This window comes from Acromyrmex echinatior, chromosome 14, assembly GCF_024713525.1.
Source record: "Acromyrmex echinatior isolate Ae372 chromosome 14, ASM2471352v2, whole genome shotgun sequence".
NCBI lineage: Eukaryota > Metazoa > Arthropoda > Insecta > Hymenoptera > Formicidae > Acromyrmex > Acromyrmex echinatior.
The window spans coordinates 9207461-9230200 of record NC_141865.1 but is presented as its reverse complement, the minus strand read 5'-3'; the positions used below and the strand labels follow the sequence as shown (position 1 = coordinate 9230200).

At 37.7% G+C, this 22740-nt stretch overlaps 1 protein-coding gene across 21 annotated transcripts in view; it reads right to left on the bottom strand.

Moving 5' to 3' along the window:
• LOC105148838 (uncharacterized) overlaps nucleotides 1–22740 on the bottom strand; it is an 85627-nt gene that overhangs the window by 10433 nt on the left and 52454 nt on the right. For 17 of the 21 annotated variants that reach the window (XR_015547312.1, XR_015547313.1, XM_087413099.1 and 14 more), the window contains 9 exons: nucleotides 22531–22720; nucleotides 22290–22425; nucleotides 21861–22191; nucleotides 21536–21739; nucleotides 20196–20437; nucleotides 19823–19871; nucleotides 19202–19429; nucleotides 1218–17408; nucleotides 167–235 (listed from right to left, as the gene is read on the bottom strand). Coding sequence is in view for 19 of the 21 variants with exons in the window: in XM_087413099.1 (XP_087269225.1) it covers nucleotides 167–235; nucleotides 1218–17408; nucleotides 19202–19429; nucleotides 19823–19871; nucleotides 20196–20437; nucleotides 21536–21739; nucleotides 21861–22191; nucleotides 22290–22425; nucleotides 22531–22720 (17640 nt within the window). In the remaining 2 variants the exon portion in view is untranslated. The remainder of the gene's footprint in view (nucleotides 1–166; nucleotides 236–1217; nucleotides 17409–19201; nucleotides 19430–19822; nucleotides 19872–20195; nucleotides 20438–21535; nucleotides 21740–21860; nucleotides 22192–22289; nucleotides 22426–22530; nucleotides 22721–22740) is intronic. The other 4 variants (XM_087413097.1, XM_087413098.1, XM_087413100.1 and 1 more) reach the window with 2 other exon arrangements.

Here is a 22740-nt window from a genome sequence, read left to right as displayed (position 1 = left end):
TCAGTTAGTGTGAAAGCGTCGGCAGGTGCTAACTATGGAAGATAAAGCTAAATATAAATGAGGGCACCAAAAAACAAAGTCTTCTACCGTTACTGATCTTCGATCGGAGATGATGATCCGCGTACGTGAACTCTTTTACATTTTACTCGAGTCGATTTTACGTTACCTGTTTTCGTCGAGGTGTACGCCTGGTCCGCCAGGTTTTGTGCCCGTCGTGCAGCCTCTTTGGTCACGTCTGAAAAGTTCATATAAAGAAAAAAATTGAGTTTACATTGGGAATCGGCAAATATGACATTGAAAGCAATGATTCAACAAAGATTAGATGATGGATGATGTTTTTTTTTCTCTGCATGGCATACCTCAGTTCATGCTTCGCTAGTTGTGGTATTCCTGTTAATTTCAATGAGACATAATTACCGCATAATCGTAAATACGTGATCTCTATATGTTATATACGCTACAAACGAAAAAAAAGAGATACGGTTGGGGCAACAAAATAAGATTCCGATGTTCAAGAAGTAATACTAGGAAAATTATCCATTGTGGTAAAAGAGACGTTTAAAAAATAGCGCAAAAACCTGGAATCATGCATTAAATAGATATTAACAAAATCGTTAAGACGTAACTGAAAATAAGTACAGCAAATAATTAAATGTAGTATGTACATATAGGTATATCGTTTGTTCTATTCGATATTAATCAGATCTTTCTTTGAGAATCTTTATACTATAATGAATTCTGCCTGATTTAGATTTCATTTTAAATACACACATAATCATAATTAAACACATCGTCTCATTTAAATAAAATTGAATTCAATTAACAATATACCCATTCGATACACATGGAAACATAAAGAAAATTTAAAACAATACACAGAAAATTATAATAGGAATAAGCGGTAGTATGATTGTCTCGGATGTTGTCGATTGGTTCTACGAATCGTAAAATGATGAATTAATGGACTGAAAATGACTGAAAGATTAGAGTGTTAGGTTTTATTAATGACTGACGAAGGTGCATGAATGTATATATATATATATATATGTATATATATCTTTCTCTTTTTTTGCTCTCTGATGTCACGAGAATAACTAGTAAAACTGAAGTTACAGAGAAGCGTCAACTTAATCATTAATCATGTTACACACAGCTGGTATATGTAATATATAATATAGATATAGATATGGATATAACGCAAGATTATTGCAAGATACCTTCGGTTCTACTGTCAGTGAACTCGGCGAGTGAACTGGGTGGCGGTGGGGTCGTTCGCACAGACTTTGTCACGATTGTGGTGACGGAGTGCCGTGTGCGAGGCTCGGGGTGCCCTATCGTGGTTACTGTCTCTACTACTCTACGCGAATTACCCGAATCGTCTGAACCTGCCTCCTTACCCGAACTTTTCTTTTGTGGAATGCGAGATACTTTCTTAACGCTAACTGTCTCGGTTAAATGCTCGACGCCACCGGACGTCTCTGACCTGCCAGCTATATCGGATCTACGAACTACCTCCTGAACAATCTCGCCTGTGCGTTTCGATCCTACTCTATCACCGTTTCTTTTTGTCGCTGGCATTTCAGTCACTTTGCCCGTTCTCTTAGTGATAGGCGAAACTTTGCCCGTGCCTTTCACGTCCATTGGTAATTGTGACTTCGGGGGACTCTTTCTCGTAGTTTTAACGGCACTGACAGATCTGTCCTTCGCATCAGTTGTGGATTTGGCGGATTTATCTTTCGCTTGAGCGAGATCGCTCTTAGTACGAGCTTCTTCCGCGGTTGCTTCTTGCTTGGTCTCTTCCAGGAAGTCCTTCATATCATCCGTTGCATCTTCTACTGCGTGTTTGGCGCTCTTAACCACGCCTGATAAAAAACTGCCTGATTTTTGTTTGATCTTTTTAGTATCTTTCGCGGTTTTGTCCTTAACAGTCTCTGTCGTACTAGCGATTGTACCTGTGCCAGTCGCCAATTTTCCTTTGACTATTCGTGTATCTTCCTTTGCTTCACTTACAATAGCATCTTTGGCGCGTTTAGTTTTCTGTGTCACATCTTGATCAATAGATTTAACTTTTTCCCCGGCTTGCGTCACACTATGCCCTATCTTACTTCCCGCCGCTTTCACAGTAGAGATTGTTTTGTCCTTCGCACCTTTTATATTAGAAAGACTCTTCTCCTTAGCGTCTTTCGTGCCTTTCACAACTTTACTCGTAGAGGTTTTAATTTCACTAACGGCTTTATCCTTTGCTTTTTCCAGTTCTTTTGATCTTGCCGCCGCGGCTTCTCTAGCGAGTGCTTCATCAGCAGCTGCTTCTTGCCTGGTTACTTCCAGAAAGTCCTTCACATCGTCGGAAATTTCCTTTCCTGTTTGCTTTGCACTCTGAATAACTTCAGACAGGAAATCTGAACCCGTGTCCTTCGCCTTTTTAGCATCTTTCGCAAATTCATCTTTGACTGCTTTGGCGCCGTCAGCAGTAGCATCGGCAGTTGTTAATAATTTATCCTTCACCGCCTTTGTATCCTCTTTTATTTCTTTATCGAGACTTTCTCTGGCATGCCCTATACCATCTGCAATATCCGTGGTTTTAGATTCTATTTTTTCACTAACCTTCTTTGTTTCAGTTGCAAGTTTATCAACTGCAATCTTCGTGGTGTCCGCTACTTGAGTCATTGAGTCAGAAATTTTATCTTTAGCGTCCTTAACATCAGTTACTACTTCTTTTGTAACATCCTTTGCGCTATCAATGACATCTTTCTTGTGTTCCAGTTTCTTCACACCAACCGTTGCAATTTCTTTAGCACGAGCTTCTTCTAATTTCGCCTCGTACTTTGTCTCATCCAGAAATTCCTTAACGTCGTCCTTTGCGCTTCCAACAGCATGTTTCGCACCTTTAACTATTCCCGAGAGAAAACTGGATCCCTTTTCTTTAGCTTTTTTCGCTTCTTTAGTTGCCTTATCCTTAGCTGCTTCAGCACTATGGGTCACAGTTTCGACTTTTTCTGCCAATTCCTCTTTCACCTTTTTCGTATCATCCTGTACTTCCTTAATAACTGCATCTTTGGTATCTGCAACTTTTTGTGCAACATCCTGTGCTGTTGAATCTAATTTATCACCAACTTTCTTTACTTCTGCTGTCACTTTGTCTTTAGCAGCTTTACCTGCATCTGTAGCCTTTTGAATATCTTCCGAAACTTCTTCAATGACTTTTTCTTTTGTATCTTTCGCTGCAATCATAGTCTTATCCTTAGTATCTTTTATTCCAGCAACAGCTTGATCAGTTGTATCTTTTACACCAGTAACGACAGCATCCTTTTTATGTTCTAATTCTTTCAATCTAGCCGCTGCTGCTTCCTTAGCATGAGTTTCTTCCAGTTCTGCCTCTCGTTTTGTTTCATCTAGAAATTCTTTGACATCGTCTGCTGCGCTTTCAACAGAATGCTTGGCACCTTTAAATATTCCCGATAGAAAACCGGAACCTTTTTCTTTAACTTTCTTCACGTCTTTAGTCACTTTATCTTTAGCAACCTGACTACCATCGGATACAGCGCTTATACCAGATGACACTTTTTCTTTCACCAATTTTACATCATCTTTCACTTCTGTAGCCACTGCATCCTTAGTATCTATAATACCTTGTGCAACATCTTCCGCGGTTGTTTCTATTTCTCCACAAATTTTTTTCGTTTCTGTTACGGCTTTCTCACCAACTGCTTTTGTGGTATCAGTAATTTTATGAACATCTTTGGAAATGTCATCAGTAACTTTGTCTTTTTTATCTTTTATGATAGAAACTGTTTTATCTTTCGTATCTTTCACATCAGCGACAGTTTTGTCTATTACCTCCTGAACTCCGGCGATCGAAGAATCTTTTTTGTCTTTCAAAGTTTTGAGATCAGCGGCCATTTCTTTTTCAGCGCGTTCTTTTTCTATAGAAGCTTCTCTTTTCGTTTCATCCAAGAATTCCTTAACGTCGCCAGATGCATCTTCTACAGCATGTTTTGCACCTTTAAATATCCCGGAAAAAAAACCACTTGTTTTTTCCTTCGTTTTCTTCGCTTTATCTTTTGCACTGTCTACAACTTCCGCGGCAGAATCAGCGCTTGCTGTCAATTGTCCTTTTATCTTCTTTGTATCTTTTTTCACTTCTTTAACCGCTGCATCTTTAATATCTTTGGCAGCTTGTGCAACATCTGTCACGGTATCTTCTACTTTTTCACCGGTTTTTTTCGTTTCTGCTACTACTTTCTCGCCGACTGCTTTCGTACCATCGGTAACTTTCTGCACATCTTTAGAAACTTCCTCGACAATTTTATCCTTTTGATCTTTAACAACAGAAACTGCTTTATTCTTTGCATGTTTCGCATCCTCTGCTGCTTGTTCAATTTCAGTTACTAATTTCTCTTTCACTTTTTTAGTATCATTCTGTACTTCCTTGACAACCGTATCTTTGGTATCCGCAATTTTTTGTGCAACATCTTGTGCTGTTGAATCCAATTTATCACCCACTTTCTTTACTTCTGCTGTCACTTTGTCTTTAGCAGCTTTACTCGCATCTGTAGCCTTTTGAATATCTTCCAAGACTTTTTCTTTTGTATCTTCCGCTGCGGCAACAGTTTTATCCTTGACATCTTTTATTCCAGCAACAGCTTGATCAGTTGCATCTTTTATGCCAATAATGGCAGCATCTTCTTTATGTTCTAGTTCCTTCAATCCAGCCACTGCTGCTTCCTTAGCACGAGCTTCTTCCGATTCTGCTTCGCGTTTCGTTTCATCTAGAAATTCTTTGACATCATCTGCTGCGCTTTCAACAGAATGCTTGGCACCTTTAAATATGCCTGATAAAAAACCAGACCCTTTTTCCTTTGTCTTTTTTGCTCCTTTAACCGCTTTATCCTTAACAGTCTCAGCACTTTCAGTTACAGTTTCAACTTCAGCTGTCATTTTCTCTTTCATTACTTTGGTTTCATCTCTAGGTTCTTTAATGGCTGCATCTTTCGAATGCGAAATCCCATGTGCGATGTCTTCTACTGTTGAATCCAATTTCTCACCAGTTTTCTTTACTTCTAACGCTGCTTTGTTTTTAACAGCTTTGCCTGTATCAGTAGCTTTCTGAATATCTTCCGAAACTATTTTAGTGACTGTATCTGTCGTATCTTTTGCTGCGGCGATAGTTTTATCCTTAGCTTCTTTCATTTCAGCGACAGTTCGATCTGCCGTGTCTTTTACATCACTGACAACAGCATCCTTCTTATGTTCCAATTCTTTCAAATCAGCAACTGCTGCTTCTTTAATACGAGCTTCTTCCAATTCTGCCTCATGTTTTGTTTCATCTAGAAATTCTTTGACATCGTCTGCTGCGTCTTCTACAGCATGTTTCGCACCTTTGAAGATACCAGAGAAGAAACCACCTGTTTTTTCCTTAGCTTTCTTCACTTCTTTCGATGTTTTATCTTTTGCACTACCAACAGCTTCTGCAGCCACATCAATATCTGCTATTAATTTATCTTCAATTTTCTTTGCATCTTCCTTTACTTCCTTAATTGTAGTATCTTTAATGTCTTTGGTAGCATGCTCAACGTCTGGGGCAGTTTCACCTATTTTTTCACTGATCTTCTTCGTTTCTGCTGCTACTTTCTCACCAATTGCTTTTGTGGTATCAGCAATTTTTTGCTTATCTTTGGAAATTTCTTCAACAATTTTATCCTTTTGATCTTTAACACCAGAAATTGCTTTATCTTTTGCATGTTTCATGTCAGCTGTAGCTTTATCTGCAACATCTTTTACACCTGTTGTCGCTGCATCTTTTTTGTCTTTCAAGTCTCTAAGTTCCGATGCAATTTTTTCCTTAGCATGTTCTTCTTCCAATTGAGCATCTCTCTTTGTCTCATCCATAAATTCTTTAACATCGTCAGCAGCATCTTCTACGGCATGTTTAGCGCCCTTAAATATACCAGAAAAGAAGCCACCTGTTTTTTCCTTAGCTTTTTTCGCTTCTTTTGACGCTTTATCCTTTGCACTGTCTGCAGCATCCGCTGCTACATCAATCTTTGCTGCTAATTTTTCTTTCATTAATTTTGCATCATCTTTTACTTCTTTAATTGCTGTATCTTTAGTATCCTTGGCAACTTGTACAACATCTGCCGAAGTTTCCTCTATTTTTTCTCCGATTTTCTTCGTTTCATCTGATACTTTCTCACCAGCTGCTTTCGTAGCGTCTGCAACTTTCTGTGCATCTTTGGAAACTTCCTCGACAACTTTATCTTTTGTGTCTTTTACTGCAGAAACTGTTTTATCTTTTGCATCTTTTACATCGGTGATAGCCTTATCTGCAGCCTCTTGAACGCCAGTAATAACAGCATCTTGCTTATCTTTTAAATCTTTAAGACCTGCAGCAACTTCTTCCTTAGCACGTTGTTTTTCTAATGAAGCTTCTCTTTTCGTTTCCTCCAAGAATTCTTTAATATCGTCAGTTGTCTCTTCTGCGGCATGTTTTCCTCCTTTAAATATACCAGAAAAGAAACGACCTGTTTTTTCCTTAGCTTTTTTCGCTTCTTTTGTGGCTTTGTCCTTTAAGTTGTCCGTAGTTTCTACAGCAGCATCAGCACCTGCTGTCAATTTTCCTTTCACTAATTTTGCATCTTCTTTTATCTCTTTAATAGCTGTATCTTTAGTATCCTTGGCAACTTGTGCAACATCTGCCGCAGTTTCCTCTATTTTTTCACCGATTTTTTTCGTTTCATCTGCTACTTTCTCACCAGCTGCTTTCGTGGTTTCAGCAACTTTACGCACATCTTTAGAAACTTCCTCAACAACTTTATCTTTTTTGTCTTTTACTGCAGAGACAGTTTTATCTTTAACAGCTTTTGCGTCAATGACGGTTTTATCAGTGACGTCTTGAATATTAGTAACAAGAGCTTCTTTTGTATCTTTCAAGTCTTTGACACCTGCAACGATTTTTTCTTTGGTTTGCTCTCGTTTCAAAGTGGTTTCCTTCCTTGTCTCGTCTACAAATTCTTTTACATCATCAGATACTTCTTCTACAGAATGCTTTGCACTCTTGAATATTCCCGAAAGAAAACCACTACCCTTTTCTTTAGTTTTCTTTGATTCCTTAATTACTTTATCTTTCGTAACTGCAGCACTTTCTGCTACAGCATCACTACCTGTTTTTAATTTCTCTTTTGCTGTTTGTACATCTTCCTTTATTTCTTTCACCACGCTATCTTTAACATCTGCAACACTTTGCGTGATGTCATCGACAATTCGTTTTTCATCTGTAACTACTTTATCGCCTGCCACTTTAGTGGCGTCGATAGTCTTTTCGACTTGGTCAACTATTTCCTCAGTAACACGATCTTTCGCTTCTTTCGCTTCGGAAATCATGCGGTCTGTTTTATGCTCCAGATTTTTTAGTTCGGCTTCTGCTGCTTCCTTGACATGCGTTTGCTCTAATGCTGCCTCCTTTTTCGTTTCGTCCAGGAATTCTTTTACATCATCCACTGCGCTGTCCATGGAATGTTTCGATCCTTTAAATATTCCCGAAAAAAAGCCACTAGCTTTTTCCTTGGCTTTCTTCGCCTCTTTAGTTGTCTTGTCTTTAGTGATTTCTACTGAATCCGATATAGATTCAGCTTTGGCAGCTAACTTTTCCTTTATAACGTTAGCGTCTTCTTTTGCTTCTATTACAGCTACATCCTTAATATCTTTCATATCATGTCCAACATCTGCCACGGAAGTTTCTACTTTATCGACTACTTCTTTGGTCTTTGTGACTACGTCATCACGAGCTGCTTTCAAATCATGTGTTGCTTTGTCTATGTCTTTGGCAGCTATATCTGCCAATTTGTCTTTCGTATCTATCGCGATAAAAACAGTTCTATCTTCGGCATCTTTCACACTTTTAATGGTTTTGTCCACGGCATCCTTTGCACTATGCATCATATCATCTTTCTTACGTTCTAATTCTTCCAATTCTTTAGTCGCTTCCTTTTTGGCATCGCTTACATGTTCCTTCACATCTTCAGATATATCTTCCGTAGTGTGTTTTGCACCTTTAAATATACCAGAAAAGAATCCACTAGTTTTTTCTTTGATTTTCTTCGTTTCTTTTGTTGTTTTATCTTTTGCACTTCCCGCAACTTCCGCAGCAACATCAGCACTTTCTGCTAATTTATCTTTTACGAATTTTGTATCCTTTTCCATTTCCTTAACTGCTTCTTCTTTAGCATCTTCCACATTCCGCACGATATCTGCTGCAGTTTCTTCTATTTTTTCACCGAACTTTTTTGTCTCTGTTGTAACTTTTTCACCGGTTGTTTTTGTAGTATCGGCAACTTTTTGTACGTCTTTGGAAAGTTTCTCTGCAATTTTATCTTTCTTATCTTTTACAGTAGCAACTGTTTTATCTTTCGTGTCTTTTACATGAGTGATGGTTTTGCCTATCGATTCTTGAACTTCAGTTGCAACAACGTCCTTTTTATCCTTCAAATCTTTAAGCTCCGCAGTAATTTTTTCTTTAGTACGTTCTTCCTCCAAAACAGCTTCCTTCTTCGTCTCATCCATAAATTCTTTGACGTCGTCAGCAGCGTCTTCTACAGCATGTTTAGCGCCTTTAAATATACCAGAAAAGAAGCCACCTGTTTTTTCCTTAGCTTTTTTTGCTTCTTTTGACGCTTTATCCTTTGCACTGTCTGTAGCATCCGCTGCCACATCAACGCCTGCCGCTAATTTTTCTTTCACTAATTTTGCATCTTCTTTTACTTCTTTAATTGCTGCATCTTTAGTATCTTTGGCAGTTTGTGCAATTTCTGTTGCTGTTTCCTCCATTTTTTCCCCGATTTTCCTAGTTTCATCTGCTACTTTCTCACCAGCTGCTTTCGTGACGTCAGTAACTTTTTGTGCATCTTTGGAAATTTTCTCGACTTTATGCTTTTTGTCCTTTATTACAGAAACTGTTTTATCTTTTGCTCCTTTCCCTTTGTCGACGGTTTTATCCACAATTTCTTGAACTTCACTAACAACAACATCTTTTTTATCTTTCAGATCTTTCAAACTTGCAGCAGCCTTTTCTTTGGCACGTTCTTCTTCCATTTCAGCTTCTTTTTTCGTCTCGTCCAAGAATTCTTTAACATCGTCTGTCGCATCTTCTACGGCGTGTTTTGCACCTTTAAAAATACCGGAGAAGAAACCAGTTGTTTTTTCTTTAGCTTTTTTTGCTTCTTTTGTTGCTTTTTCCTTTGCACTGTCAGTAGCTTCTGCTGCCACAGCTTCAGCGCCAGCTGTTAATTTTTCTTTCACTAACTTTGTATCATCTTTTATCTCTTTGATTGCTGCATCTTTAGTATCTTTGGTAGATTGTGTAACTTCTGCCGCAGTTTCCTCTATTTTTTCTTCGATTTTCTTCATTTCATCTGCTACTTTCTCGCCAACCATTTTCGTGGTATCGGTAACTTTTTGCGCATCTTTGGAAATTTCTTCGACAACTTTATCTTTCTTGTCTTTCATTGCAGATACTGTTTTATCTTTCGTGTCTTTTGCATCAATGATGGCCTTGTCTGTGGTCTCTTGAATTCCTGCAATTACGGTATCTTTTCTATCCTTCAAATCTTTAATATTTGCGGCGACATCTTCTTTAATACGTTCTTTTTCTAATGATGCTTCTCTTTTCGTTTCATCCAAAAATTCTTTGACGTCGTCGGTTGTATCTTCCACAGTATGTTTAGCGCCTTTAAATATACCAGACAGAAAACCACTGGTTTTTTCTTTAACCCTTTTTGCTTCTTTTGTTGCTTTATCTTTCGCAACTTCCGCGGTTTCTGCAGCAACATTGACATCTGCTATCAATTTATCTTTAACTTTCTTTGTATCCTTTTTCACTTCTTTAACTGCTGCATCTTTAGTGTGCTTGGCAGTATGTTCAACATCCGTCGCGGTATCCCCAATTATTTCACCAATTTTCTTTATTTCCGTTGTTATTTTCTCATCAGTTGCTTTCGCGGTATCGGAAATTTTCTGAGTATCTTTAGAAATTTCTTCAACAATTTCATCCTTCTTATCTTTCACTGCAAAGACTGCTTTTTCTTTTGCATCTTTCGTTTCAACAACGGCTTTATCTACAGTCTTTTGAACCTCAGTAACAAGAGTGTCTTTCTTATCTTTCAGATCTGTCAGACTTGCAGCAGCTTTTTCTTTAGCACGATCCTCTTCAAACGCAGCATCCTTTTTCGTTTCATCCATAAATTCTTTAACATCGTCAGCTGCACCTTCTACAGCGTGCTTGGCACCTTTAAAAATACCAGAGAAGAAACCAGTTGCTTTTTCCTTTGTTTTCTTTACTTGTTTTGCCGTTTTATCCTTTGTATTATCTATTGTCACTACAGCAGCATCAGCACCTGCTGCCAATTTTTCTTTCACTAATTTCGTATCTTCCTTTATCTCCTTGATAGCTGCATCTTTAGTCTGCTTGGCAGTTTTCGCAACATCTTCTGCGGCATATTCCATCTTTTCGCCTACCTTCTGTGATTCCGTTGTTACTTTTTCATCGATTGCTTTTGTTGTATCGGTCACTTTTTCAGCATCTTTCGAAACTTCTTCTACAAGTTTATCTTTCGTATCTTTTATTACAGAAACAGTTTTATCCTTGGCTCCTTTTATATCAAAGAAGACTGTGTCTGCAGTTTGTTGAACTTCGGTAACGACTGTATCCTTTTTATCTTTTAAATCTTTAATATTTGCCGCAACTTCTTCCTTAATACATTCTTTTTCTAAAGAAGCTTCTTTTCTTGTTTCATCCAAAAATTCTTTAACATCATCAGATGCATCTTCAGCAGCATGTTTTCCACCTTTGAAGATGCCGGAGAAGAAAACACTAGTTTTTTCTTTAGCTTTTTTCGTTTCTTTCATTGCTTTATCTTTTGTACTATCTGCAATTTCTGAAGCAGCAACAGCACCAGCTCCTAATTTTTCTTTCACTAATTTTGTGTCATCTTTTATCTCTTTAATTACTGCATCTTTAGTATCCTTGGCAACATGTGCAATATCTGCCGAAGTTTCCTCTATTTTTTCTCCGATTTTCTTCGTTTCATCTGATACTTTCTCACCAGCTGCTTTCGTAGCGTCTGCAACTTTTTGTGCATCTTTGGAAACTTCCTCGACAACTTTATCCTTTTGGTCTTTTAATGCGGAAACTGTTTTGTCTTTTGCTTCTTTCATTGTTTCAGCGGTTTTGTCTTTCGCTTCTTTCACTCTATCGGCAGCTTTGTCCACAATTTCTTGAACTTCACTAACAGCTGTGTCTTTTTTATCTTTCAGATCTTTCAAACTTGCAGCGGCCTTTTCTTTGACATGTTCTTCTTCCATTTCAGCTTCTTTTTTCGTCTCATCCAGGAATTCTTTAACATCATCTGTCACATCTTCTGCAGCGTGTTTCGCACCTTTAAATATACCAGAGAAGAAACTAGTTGTTTTTTCTTTAGCTTTCTTTGTTTCTTTTGTCACTTTTTCTTTTGCGCTGTCCGAAGTTTCTGCTGCCGCATCAGCGCTAGCTGCTAATTTTCCTTTCACTAATTTTGTGTCATCTTTTATCTCTTTAATTACTGCATCTTTAGTATCCTTGGCAACATGTGCAATATCTGCCGAAGTTTCCTCTATTTTTTCTCCGATTTTCTTCGTTTCATCTGTTACTTTCTCACCAGCTGCTTTCGTAGCATCTGCAACTTTTTGTGCATCTTTGGAAACTTCCTCGACAACTTTATCCTTTTGGTCTTTTAATGCAGAAACTGTTTTGTCTTTTGTTTCTTTCACTCTATCGGCAGCTTTGTCCATAGTTTCTTGAACTTCACTAACAGCTGTATCTTTTTTATCTTTCAGATCTTTCAGACTTGCAGCGGCCTTTTCTTTGATATGTTCTTCTTCCATTTCAGCTTCTTTTTTCGTCTCATCCAGAAATTCTTTAACATCATCTGTTACATCTTCTGCAGCGTGTTTCGCACCTTTAAATATACCAGAAAAGAAACTAGTTGTTTTTTCTTTAGCTTTCTTTGTTTCTTTTGTCACCTTTTCCTTTGCGCTGTCCGCAGTTTCTGCTGCCGCATCAGCGCTAGCTGCTAATTTTCCTTTCACTAATTTTGTATCATCTTTTATCTCTTTAATTACTGCATCTTTAGTATCTTTGGCAACTTGTGCAACATCTGCCGAAGTTTCCTGTATTTTTTCTCCGATTTTCTTCGTTTCATCTGATACTTTCTCACTAGATGCTTTCGTAACGTCGGCAACTTTCTGTGTATCTTTGGAAACTTCCTCGACAACTTTAGCCCTTTGATCTTTTAATGCAGAAACTGTTTTATCTTTTGCTTCTTTCATTTTTCCGGCGGTTTTGTCTTTTGTTTCTTTCACTCTATCGGCAGCTTTGTCCATAGTTTCTTGAACTTCACTAACAGCTGTATCTTTTTTATCTTTCAAATCTTTCAGACTTGCAGCGGCCTTTTCTTTGGCATGTTCTTCTTCTATTTCAGCTTCTTTTTTCGTCTCATCCAGGAATTCTTTGACGTCATCTGTCGCATCTTCTACGGCATGTTTCGCACCTTTAAAAATACCAGAGAAGAAACCAGTTGTTTTTTCTTTAGCTTTTTTTGTTTCTTTTGTCACTTTTTCCTTTGCACTGTCTACAGCTTCTGTTGCCGCATCAGCGCCAGCTGCTAATTTTCCTTTCACTAACTTTGTATCATCTTTTACTTCTTTAATTACTGCATCTTTAATATCCTTGGCAGCATGTGCAACATCTGCCGAAGTTTCCTCTATTTTTTCTCCGATTTTCTTCGTTCTATCTGTTACTTTTTCATCAGCTGCTTTCGTAGCATCGGCAACTTTCTGTGCATCTTTGGAAACTTCTTCGACAACTTTATCCTTTTGGTCTTTTAATGCGGAAACTGTTTTATCTTTTGCTTCTTTCACTCTATCGGCAGCTTTGTCCACAGTTTCTTGAACTTCACTAACAGCTGTGTCTTTTTTATCTTTCAGATCTTTCAGACTTGCAGTGGCCTTTTCTTTGACATGTTCTTCTTCCATTTCAGCTTCTTTTTTCGTTTCATCCAAGAATTCTTTAACATCATCTGTCACATCTTCTGCAGCGTGTTTCGCACCTTTAAATATGCCAGAGAAGAAACTAGTTGTTTTTTCTTTAGCTTTCTTTGTTTCTTTTGTCATTTTTTCCTTTGCGCTGTCCGCAGTTTCTGCTGCCGCATCAGCGCTAGTTGCTAATTTTCCTTTCACTAATTTTGTATCATCTTTTATCTCTTTAATTACTGCATCTTTAGTATCCTTGGCAATTTGTGCAACATCTGCCGAGGTTTCCTCTATTTTTTCTCCGATTTTCTTCGTTTCATCTGATACTTTCTCACCAGCTACTTTCGTAGCGTCTGCAACTTTTTGTGCATCTTTGGAAACTTCCTCGACAACTTTATCCTTTTGGTCTTTTAATGCGGAAACTGTTTTATCTTTTGCTTCTTTCACTCTATCGGCAGCTTTGTCCACAGATTCTTGAACTTCACTAACAGCTGTGTCTTTTTTATCTTTTAGATCTTTCAGACTTGCAGCTGCCTTTTCTTTGAGATGTTCTTCTTCCATTTCAGCTTCTTTTTTCGTCTCATCCAGGAATTCTTTAACATCATCTGTCACATCTTCTGCAGCGTGTTTAGCACCTTTAAATATACCAGAGAAGAAACTAGTTGTTTTTTCTTTAGCTTTTTTTGTTTCTTTTGACGCTTTATCCTTTGCATTGTCTGCAGCATCCGCTGCTACATCAATCTTTGCTGCTAATTTTTCTTTCACTAATTTTGCATCATCTTTTACTTCTTTACTTACTGCATCTTTAGTATCCTTGGCAGTATGTGCAATTTCTGTCGCAATTTCCTCTATTTTTTCTTCGATTTTTTTCGTTTCATCTGCTACTTTTTCACCAGCTGTTTTCGTAGCGTCAGTAACTTGTTGTACATCTTTGGAAACTTCCTCGACAACTTTATCTTGTGTATCTTTTACTGCAGAAACGGTTTTATCTTTTACTTCTTTTGCTTTATCGACAGCTTTATCTGTAGTTTCTTGAGCTTTACTCACAGTTGTTTCTTTTTTGTCCTTTAGATCTTTCAGACTTGCAGCAGCTTTTTCTTTGGCTCGTTCTTCTTCTAATACAGCTTCCTTTTTCGCTTCATCCATAAATTCTTTAACACCGTCAGCTGCATCTTCCATGGCATGTTTCGCCCCTTTGAATATACCAGAGAAGAAACCGCTTCCTTTATCTTTAATTTTTTTCGCTTCTTTGGTAGCTTTGTCCTTAGCAGATGCTGCGGTATCTTCAGCTGATTCAGCCTCGGATGATAATTTTTCTTCCACGATTTTTGCATCCTCCTTTACCTCTGTAATAATTGCATCTTTAATTTCTGTACCTGCTTGTACAGCATCCTTCGCAGTGCTTTCTATTTTTTCACCTACTTTCTTCGTATCTGTTATAGCTTTTTCAGAAGCTGCTTTTGCATGATCCGTTGCCTTCTCTATGTCTTTCGAAATCTTGTCCGAGACTTTTTCTTTCTTTCCCTTCACAATGGACACAATGGTCTTATCTTTAGATTCTTTAATGTCAATAACAGTTCTGTCAACAATGTCCTTCGCGTCTGTTACTAAAGCATCTTTCTTCGCTTCCAGATCTTTCAAGCCAGTGACTGTCGCTTCTTTGGCTCGTGCTTCCTCTAAAGTAGCTTCTTTCTTTGTATCGTCCAAGAATTCCTTGATGTCGTCGGATGTTTCCTCTACGGCATGTTTCGCACCTTTAAATATCCCCGATAGGAATCCTGTACTTTTATCTTTCGCTTTCTTTGCTTCCTTAGTCGTTTTGTCTTTTGCAGCTTCAGCGCTATCGATGACATCGCGTGTTTTTTCTTCTACTTTTTTGGTAATCACGTCTTTACCATCCTTGACAGTTTTACTAACGTCTTCTGCTGCAATTGTGATGTGCTGGTCAACTTTTTTTATCTCTGTTGATAATTTATCATCTTTAACTTTCAAATCTGTCAATTCGCCCATGATACTAGCCATATTCCGTGAATCTTCCAGGAACGCTGTAGTTACTTTTCGTAAGTCTTCATGGCCACTATCTGGCAGTTCGAGCGAAGGTGTCTTCTCCTTAGATCTACTCCTGGATCTGGAACTTCTCGCTTGTTTGGGACTTCTAAATATACCGAAAATGCCACTTCCCTTATCTTTTTCAACAGCTTCATCTTCGGGAATGATAGATTTTTTTATCTTCTCATCTATAGGCGGAGTTCTTGTAACACTCTCTGGTAACTCTTCTTCAGCTTTCTTCAAGTTCTCTGCCATCTGTATTGTATCTTCTAGAAGTTTTGCCGTTGCCAATCGAATGTCTTCGTCTCCGCTATCAAAAGAGGTTTCCTTCGAAGAACTATGCTCTCGGGATCTGCTTCTCTTTTTGCTTTTGAGTTTCGGACTCTTAAACATACCGAAAAAGCCGCCACTCTTTTCTTTGATATCGTCGCTCATCTCTTTTTCCATCTCGGGTGCTTTCGGTTCCGACGTATCGGATTTTACTTCTGTAGCAGGTTTTTCAACATCTTTTTTTTCTTCCTTCTGAATTTTCTCCTTGTCAATGTCCGCTTTCCCGTTTACCTCTTCGTGAATAGTCTTCCCGATCTTTATCGTGGTTTGTACAATATCATATGATTTACTGACTTTATCCGCAGGAATATCGTCATAATGAATGGTCGACACGAAAGTACGTATCTCTTCTTTGGGAGTGACTTTTGTTCCATCGCTTTTGTATACAATCGGTAACACGCTAGAGTCAGCAACCTTCCGCGTATCATCCAAGAGTTTCTCCGTTACAGTTTTGATTTCCTCATCGCTGTCAAAGGATGTCTCCTTCGATTTGAGCTTTTTGTCCTTGGATTTTGGACTCTTAAAGATGCCGAAGAAGCCACTCTTCTCCTTTACTTGATCTTCTTCCTTTTCGTCATCCTTACTAGGTGGCTGTTCATCCGTTGAAATGATCTTTGTTTTGCTTTTAGTATCCTCGATAATTTTCGCGTCAGTTTTCACAGCTTTTTCCGTTTCTTTTTCGATTATGCTAGGCACTTCGACAATCTGAGATGCTTCGGTCTCTTTCTCCTTTTCCTTCATTTGTAATTCCAATAATTCCTCGTTTTCCTTTGCGATTGCTGCCAGCTTTTTCTTCTCTTTTTTTGCGATTTGTTCTGCGGATTCTTTAGGTTTCTCAACATGAATAACAGGTAAGATAGATCCATCTTCATCTTTTTTAGATTTACTTTTAAACAAACTCGAGAAAAAACTCGTCTTATCTTTACCGTCATCATCGGTCTCAGTAGCCTCTGTTTTTTTGTCTTCTTTCTCTATTGGCTTAGCAAGGCCTTCGTAAGGTACATGCATGCCTGCAGCGATTCGTCGAGAATCTTCTAAAAATTCCACAGTAGCTGATCTTACATCGGGTGCAGTTGTGATTTCTGGTAATCTGCTGTCAAAATGCGAATCCGTTACTTCGGTAGAAGGAAATTCTGGCTGCTGTTCAGAAACTTTCGTTGTTAGAACAACCTTCGATTCCTCGTCACTGTCAAAGGATGTGTCCTTTGAACCTTTCTTGCCTCTCTTCAATTTGGAGCCCTTAAAAATTCCCGAAAAAATTCCGCCGCTCTTATCCTTTGTTTTCTTCTCGTCGTCTGATTTTTCTTCCGTGCTGTCTGCCGAATGCGGCACATTGTAAACATCTTCATAAGCTGTTTTCGCAATCTTCGTAACAGTCTCTTTATCCTTCTCCTTCTCCTTATCTTTATCTTTATTCCTGTCTGCTGGAGTTTTTATTTCTGACTTCTTTTGATCAGTTTGAATTATTGTGTCGACCTTTACTGTTTTTTGCGTAACAATCGCGTCCGTAGGAACTGCACCTAACTTTTCATCGACTTCCTTACCCTCCTTAGATAGTTTCTCTTTCTCGCTAACAATGTCTTTTTTATCGGGGGAAACTATTACCGTTTCTTTCGTAGTCACAGTCTCAGTCGGAGTCTGTTTTATTACCGTAGTCTTAGTTACTACTGTCTGACCTACTTTCGGATCGCCACTAACAGAAACTATTGTTTTTGAAGTGCTAACTTTGGGATCCGGCATCCCACCACGATGCTGTTTAATCATCGGCGGTTCGATACTAGGAATTTGCTCTAATTTGGGAACGAAACCTTTCGGTTCGGTGGCCACTTGATCTAAATGAACATTAATTACAGTCTGCCCTATTGCACCCCGCGCCTCTTTATTGTCCCGCGCATCATCATCATCATAAACCACCGACCACCCTTCCTTCGCTAACTTCCCCTTCTCTTTCTCTGCGTCTGCTATTACACCTGTTAATTAAGTATAATATATTTTAGGCATCTGTATACGTGGTAGCAAAATAAAGGAACACAATTTTATTGTCAATTTCGTCATCATTAGTGTAAGCTGGCTCGCTCTTTGATTGCTCTTTTGATAGAACTGCGGTTAGACTGTAGTAGTGTGGTTTGTGCGTGGAGTGTATGTGCTGTGGAGCAGCCATCTTCTCATCGTTATATACGCAAGGCAAATATGATTCAAGAAGGAGAAGTAACATCAATTGCTACCAACAGTCAATACTGGTGCAACGTACATACGTACTTTGATTTTTCAATAAATTGTATTGAAACGTTCTCAGTAGCTTGCAATTTCGAAATGTTTTTCTGTGAAAATACTACAATTAGTATTATAATATTAACTGTGAAATAAACGCTAAAGGTACTAAAATGAAGCTGTTAGAGAATATAAATTCGACATATATTCAGCTTCACAAAGAACTCTTGATTACTGTTTTAAGTGAACAACAACAATCAATTGCTATTAGTAATGACTTTAGTAATTTTTAATCTATCAGTTATAAGTAAAGGAAACGATATTCTGATGGCCTACGCGACAACGATCTTTTCTAATGACAGCTGCTCCGTGCGCGCACACAATTAGGCCCACATATTGGCCATTCATGCAACGCCAAATAATTGCAGCGAAACCTTGCTGAAACAAATTAATCTAAAAGTGTTCGCGAAATATTAAGGATATTAGTGGGGATGATTAAATGAGGTATATAAAAATTATTGTATATAATATACGAGTATAAGTAACAGCTGTTTGAGATAGGCCGAGATAAAATAATCCGTTATTTATATTAAAGTAAAAGCAAGCTGGTAAAATTCTGAAGAGATCCGCATTGGCTTCCAGAACCTGTGAGTGGACGGCGTAGAGACAAATGTTTAGTGCTTACGTACGTTACTTGCACTCTGCAAACGTACGTTGTTCTTTACAAGCTGAGACAAATTTTATGCATTGACGTGAATCGTGTCCACAATCATAATAATAATATTCCTTATTCATTGTATTAGCATTTATTCAACCGCAACGTTTCGCTGAAATAAGATCGTGCACACTGTTGAATACTTACGTACAAAAAAATTAAAGCTTGCATCATAATGACGATAATAAGTCACAAGTGAAAATTCAATATACGAAATTAGCATTGAAATATAGCTGCTTAGAAACTACGTTATTGGCATATAATAGTCTATACGCCAATACAATTAAAAGTAATTATGTGCATTTGTTGTGACATAACTGCATAACGGTAACATGTATCATTTTTACAAATGAAGAAATAATATTCGTCTATAGGAATGTACAAGAAAATTCATCGAAAAACAGTATCATTAAGAGAAAAGACAATAATGCTAAACGCGCAAATAAATATATAAAGCTATTTGAGAAACATAATTGTACATCTCGTGCATTATTTGAAAATTTTTAAGCGAGTAGACTTCATAACTATGAACACGATATCACTAAAAAGGAAAGGTATCTCCGATCTAATGAGGTTTAGCGAGTTCGGCGAAACGTAGTTCGTCGACAAATGGTTAATACGAGTAAGTCGATCCCTTAGGATCAAGCGTGCGCCCGCAGCATTAATCCAACCATGCTGCTGAATTTATAGTATATGTATGTATAAATGCGTAATCTCGATTTGGCGACGTAACTCCGCTAAAACTCGATTAATGGCTGCCGATTCTTTGCCAGTAGTATTATAAGCACGGCCCCTCAACCCGCACCGTTCATTCCAATCGCTTTCAAGCTCACTTACCAGAGACTATCTTGTTGGCATCGGCAATCGCTTTCTGACGTTTTTTCTCCGGATCGTCCACTTCGTCGCGCGACTTTTTGCTCATCGTGTCGGTCGTATGGCATTTGTGCTCAAGGTAATCAGCCATCATGTCGCTGAGCTCTTTCTCGTCGCTCGCATATTTGTCTTTGATGGGGGTCGAGGTTCCGTTGAATACAGTGCCGTTTGTGATTGTGATGTGCTCTTTGGCTGTGAAGTGCAGAAAATGCGTAAACGAAGAGACATGGAGGTAACATGAGCTGATGTGAGACATTGCATGACGAATGTAATGGATATATGTGGCCACAGTAAAATTGCTCGGCAAGCGTTGACTAACACGTTTTCTAAGTAAGCACGAGTAAAAGTGTTCGTTCTGTGTATTTGACAACTATATAACACGCGTTGTGGCGTAGCGTGCATCATTCATTCAAGTATTGTGAGCCGTGACGTCACATTTTTTATTGCAATATGTATTGTAGTATAATAGAAGAAAAATGTATAGTATTGAATAATTTTTGACAAATTGTACATGTAACGTTAAAACGCAATGCAAGAGCGAGTAATAATAAAATTAAATTTATAGATATTACTATTTGTACTTACGTTTATCGTGTGTGCCAGTGATACTGAGATCTTCCATTGATTCAGAGTCCTGGAATAAAAAGAGAATTGCGCTTTATCTTGGTGATTATAAGAATCCCACGCTCTTGGAGAAGTAGTTATTTGAGTAAATTAGTGTTATGTATAAGCCTTTTAACTGTTGTAGCATACATAAAAGAGCTATTACGAGATATAAAGTGAACGGATAATATCTTCTTCAATTGCACTCAATAATAGTATTCGTTAGATAACGAGAATAAGGTCAAACGATAAAATAGCATCTTTTATTAATAATAATTTGTTTTTTTGCATGACGATTTGAATCACAATTATGCATGTAAATTCTCTCTCTCCCAGATTTGCATACAGTGCGCACCTTCATTCTGTCAGACTCTTCATAATCAGGGTCCATTTTAGGATCCATAGTTGCATCACGGCGGAGTGACGTGTCTCTCGACGGTCCCAATTCCTCCTTAAGAGAATCAAATCCTGGCTGATCCAGTCTGACTCTCGCCACAGCTTTTTCAACGTCGTCAGTCACTAACTCAACATTGAAGATACATTTGTTCACTATATCTTCTCGTCCGATCTTATTGAGAGCTTTTTCTAATGTGTTTCCTGCAAATAAAGGACGTCACGTGATATTTCAATCATCAATATGATTTTTATATATTTTTTTTAAGTATACTACAAATCAATATATTATTAATATTTATTTTAATACATGTAATGTTATAAATTGTTTTATATGTATTTTAAATATTACAAGTGTTAAATAATTTTAAAAGCAAGGATACGTTTACAAGGATTCGATATTTGTATTAGGTGTTGGAATTAATTCGTAGCGTTTTTTAATGAAAGAATGTTATTTATTTCACATGAGCATTAAAAAATACATTAATGAAAGTACTTCCCATCACTTGTAAAACGCTACGAATTAATTCCAACACCTAATATCATTAAAATTTATAGTCAATTATATTCTTATTCACTTTCTTTTAATTTTACACAGACCTGAATGTATTGCATTTTGCAGACGTAGGCAAGGACTTCTTCGAAATATTATTAGGAGTTCGCTTGTATAATGATTATGATTTTCATATTCTTGATATAAAGTTATAAACATCGTTTTCCTTTTTCTATTTATATATTTATATATTTTTTTAAATCAAAATAATTAAAATTTAACAAATTTAAAACAGAATAATCTTAAAACATGTATTATTTTCCCGAGAATTTTTCCGCGAAAAATATATCGAAAAAATATTAAACGATCTCGGTAATATAAATTCACATAAATATGGAGTAATTCGGCGATACGTAATCGGTATAAATAAAGAAGTGACAGAATTTAATCACTTTCACTGCACGACTGCCGATCACGTACTGCGGAATCACGACCAGTTGTTATTTCTGCTGATTGCAGAAACACCGTGAGTTATGTGCGAGTCAATGCCATTAGCAGGAAGAAAAGAGAGGGAACGAAGCGTGTAGACTTATGTCAGGCATAATAATGCACAATGAGATCATCACATAACTACGTTGTTAGAAAAGATTCCTCACGCCTGACTCAACTATAGCGCGCGTGTTTAATTAATTGACCTTGCTGAGAAACAGGTTTTTTTAAAAGTTATCAAGGCAAGCTATCGCAACTCTTATTCGAAAATTAACATGCTACGTTTTGATGATACAAAGGTAAATTACATAATGTCTCACCTGTGGCTTTATTTCCACTGTTTTGCCAGATTTTGAACATGGCAGCGGCCTGTTGTGCAGGTTTATCGGGATATTCTTGTTTTATTAGAGCCACGTCGTTAGGTGGGATATTCAATTCTTCCGCTAATGGTTCCCAATCTTTATCCAATAGATTGGCAATGTCTGTTAATCGAATGGTCGCTCTATGTATTGTATCTGGTCTGCCTAAAAATAATATTTAAATAAAAAATAGTGTAAAATAGAAAATTTTGATAACAAATGTCGTTAATAATTAATTTTCATTTTATTACGCATCACACACGTTATTGTTATAGTTTACACATACTTATTCCACCATCGCGTAGAAAACTGTAGTTCTTTGACAATTCCAATAAATCAAGCTCAGAGACCGCGGTATCCGGAGAAATTTTTTCCGGCAGCAAAATATTTAGTGTGCAGATTGGCGTTTGCGGCAGTTCACCTCTCGGAACCTTAGGTTCGCTCATAAACATGATTCGACCCATCATATCAGCGGCATCCGGATCTTTTATTCTCGCGGTAAACGGAACTCTATTTTCCTTGAAAGCTCTAAACGGTAATTGCAGCTGTTCACCCGTTTTCAGAACGGGTACAAGATTTCCCGAAAATTCCATGTATTGCGTTTTTCCTTCAAGAACCTACAGCATTAAAAAAGATTTAATGACATCTTAAGTAACTAAGAAGACTACGCATAATTCACGAACACTTTAACGGCATTTTTATTATCGACAATTACCTCGACGTCTCTACTTTTCGCAACTTCTGTAAAATGTTCCTGATGCTCTAAAGTTTTGTCTTCTTTATCGTCCGTCATACAGAATACACGTAATCTCGCTTCCAATGGATCTACTCGTTTTGCAAACACGACGAATCTACCGTAAAGCAAGTATCAAAGTAATTATTTCCTATATAATTTGCAACTATGTAATTTATTACTGAAAATTCATATATGTCACGTCACATCAGTCGAAACGTACTTAGCCATAAAGGGCACATGTGTCGCGTGCGTATATAGTTCCGTGGCCATTTTCGTGGCATCGGAAATGTTACGGCAGTCCATTAACCAGAAGCGGGCGGAAACTGTGGTGGTGAAGGAAACGCAATCTTTCACAAAGGTCAACGGCGTCGAGCCTGTGACGTCCTCCCAGACTGCCCGAGTCTGACCCCCTGAACGACATACATGCCAA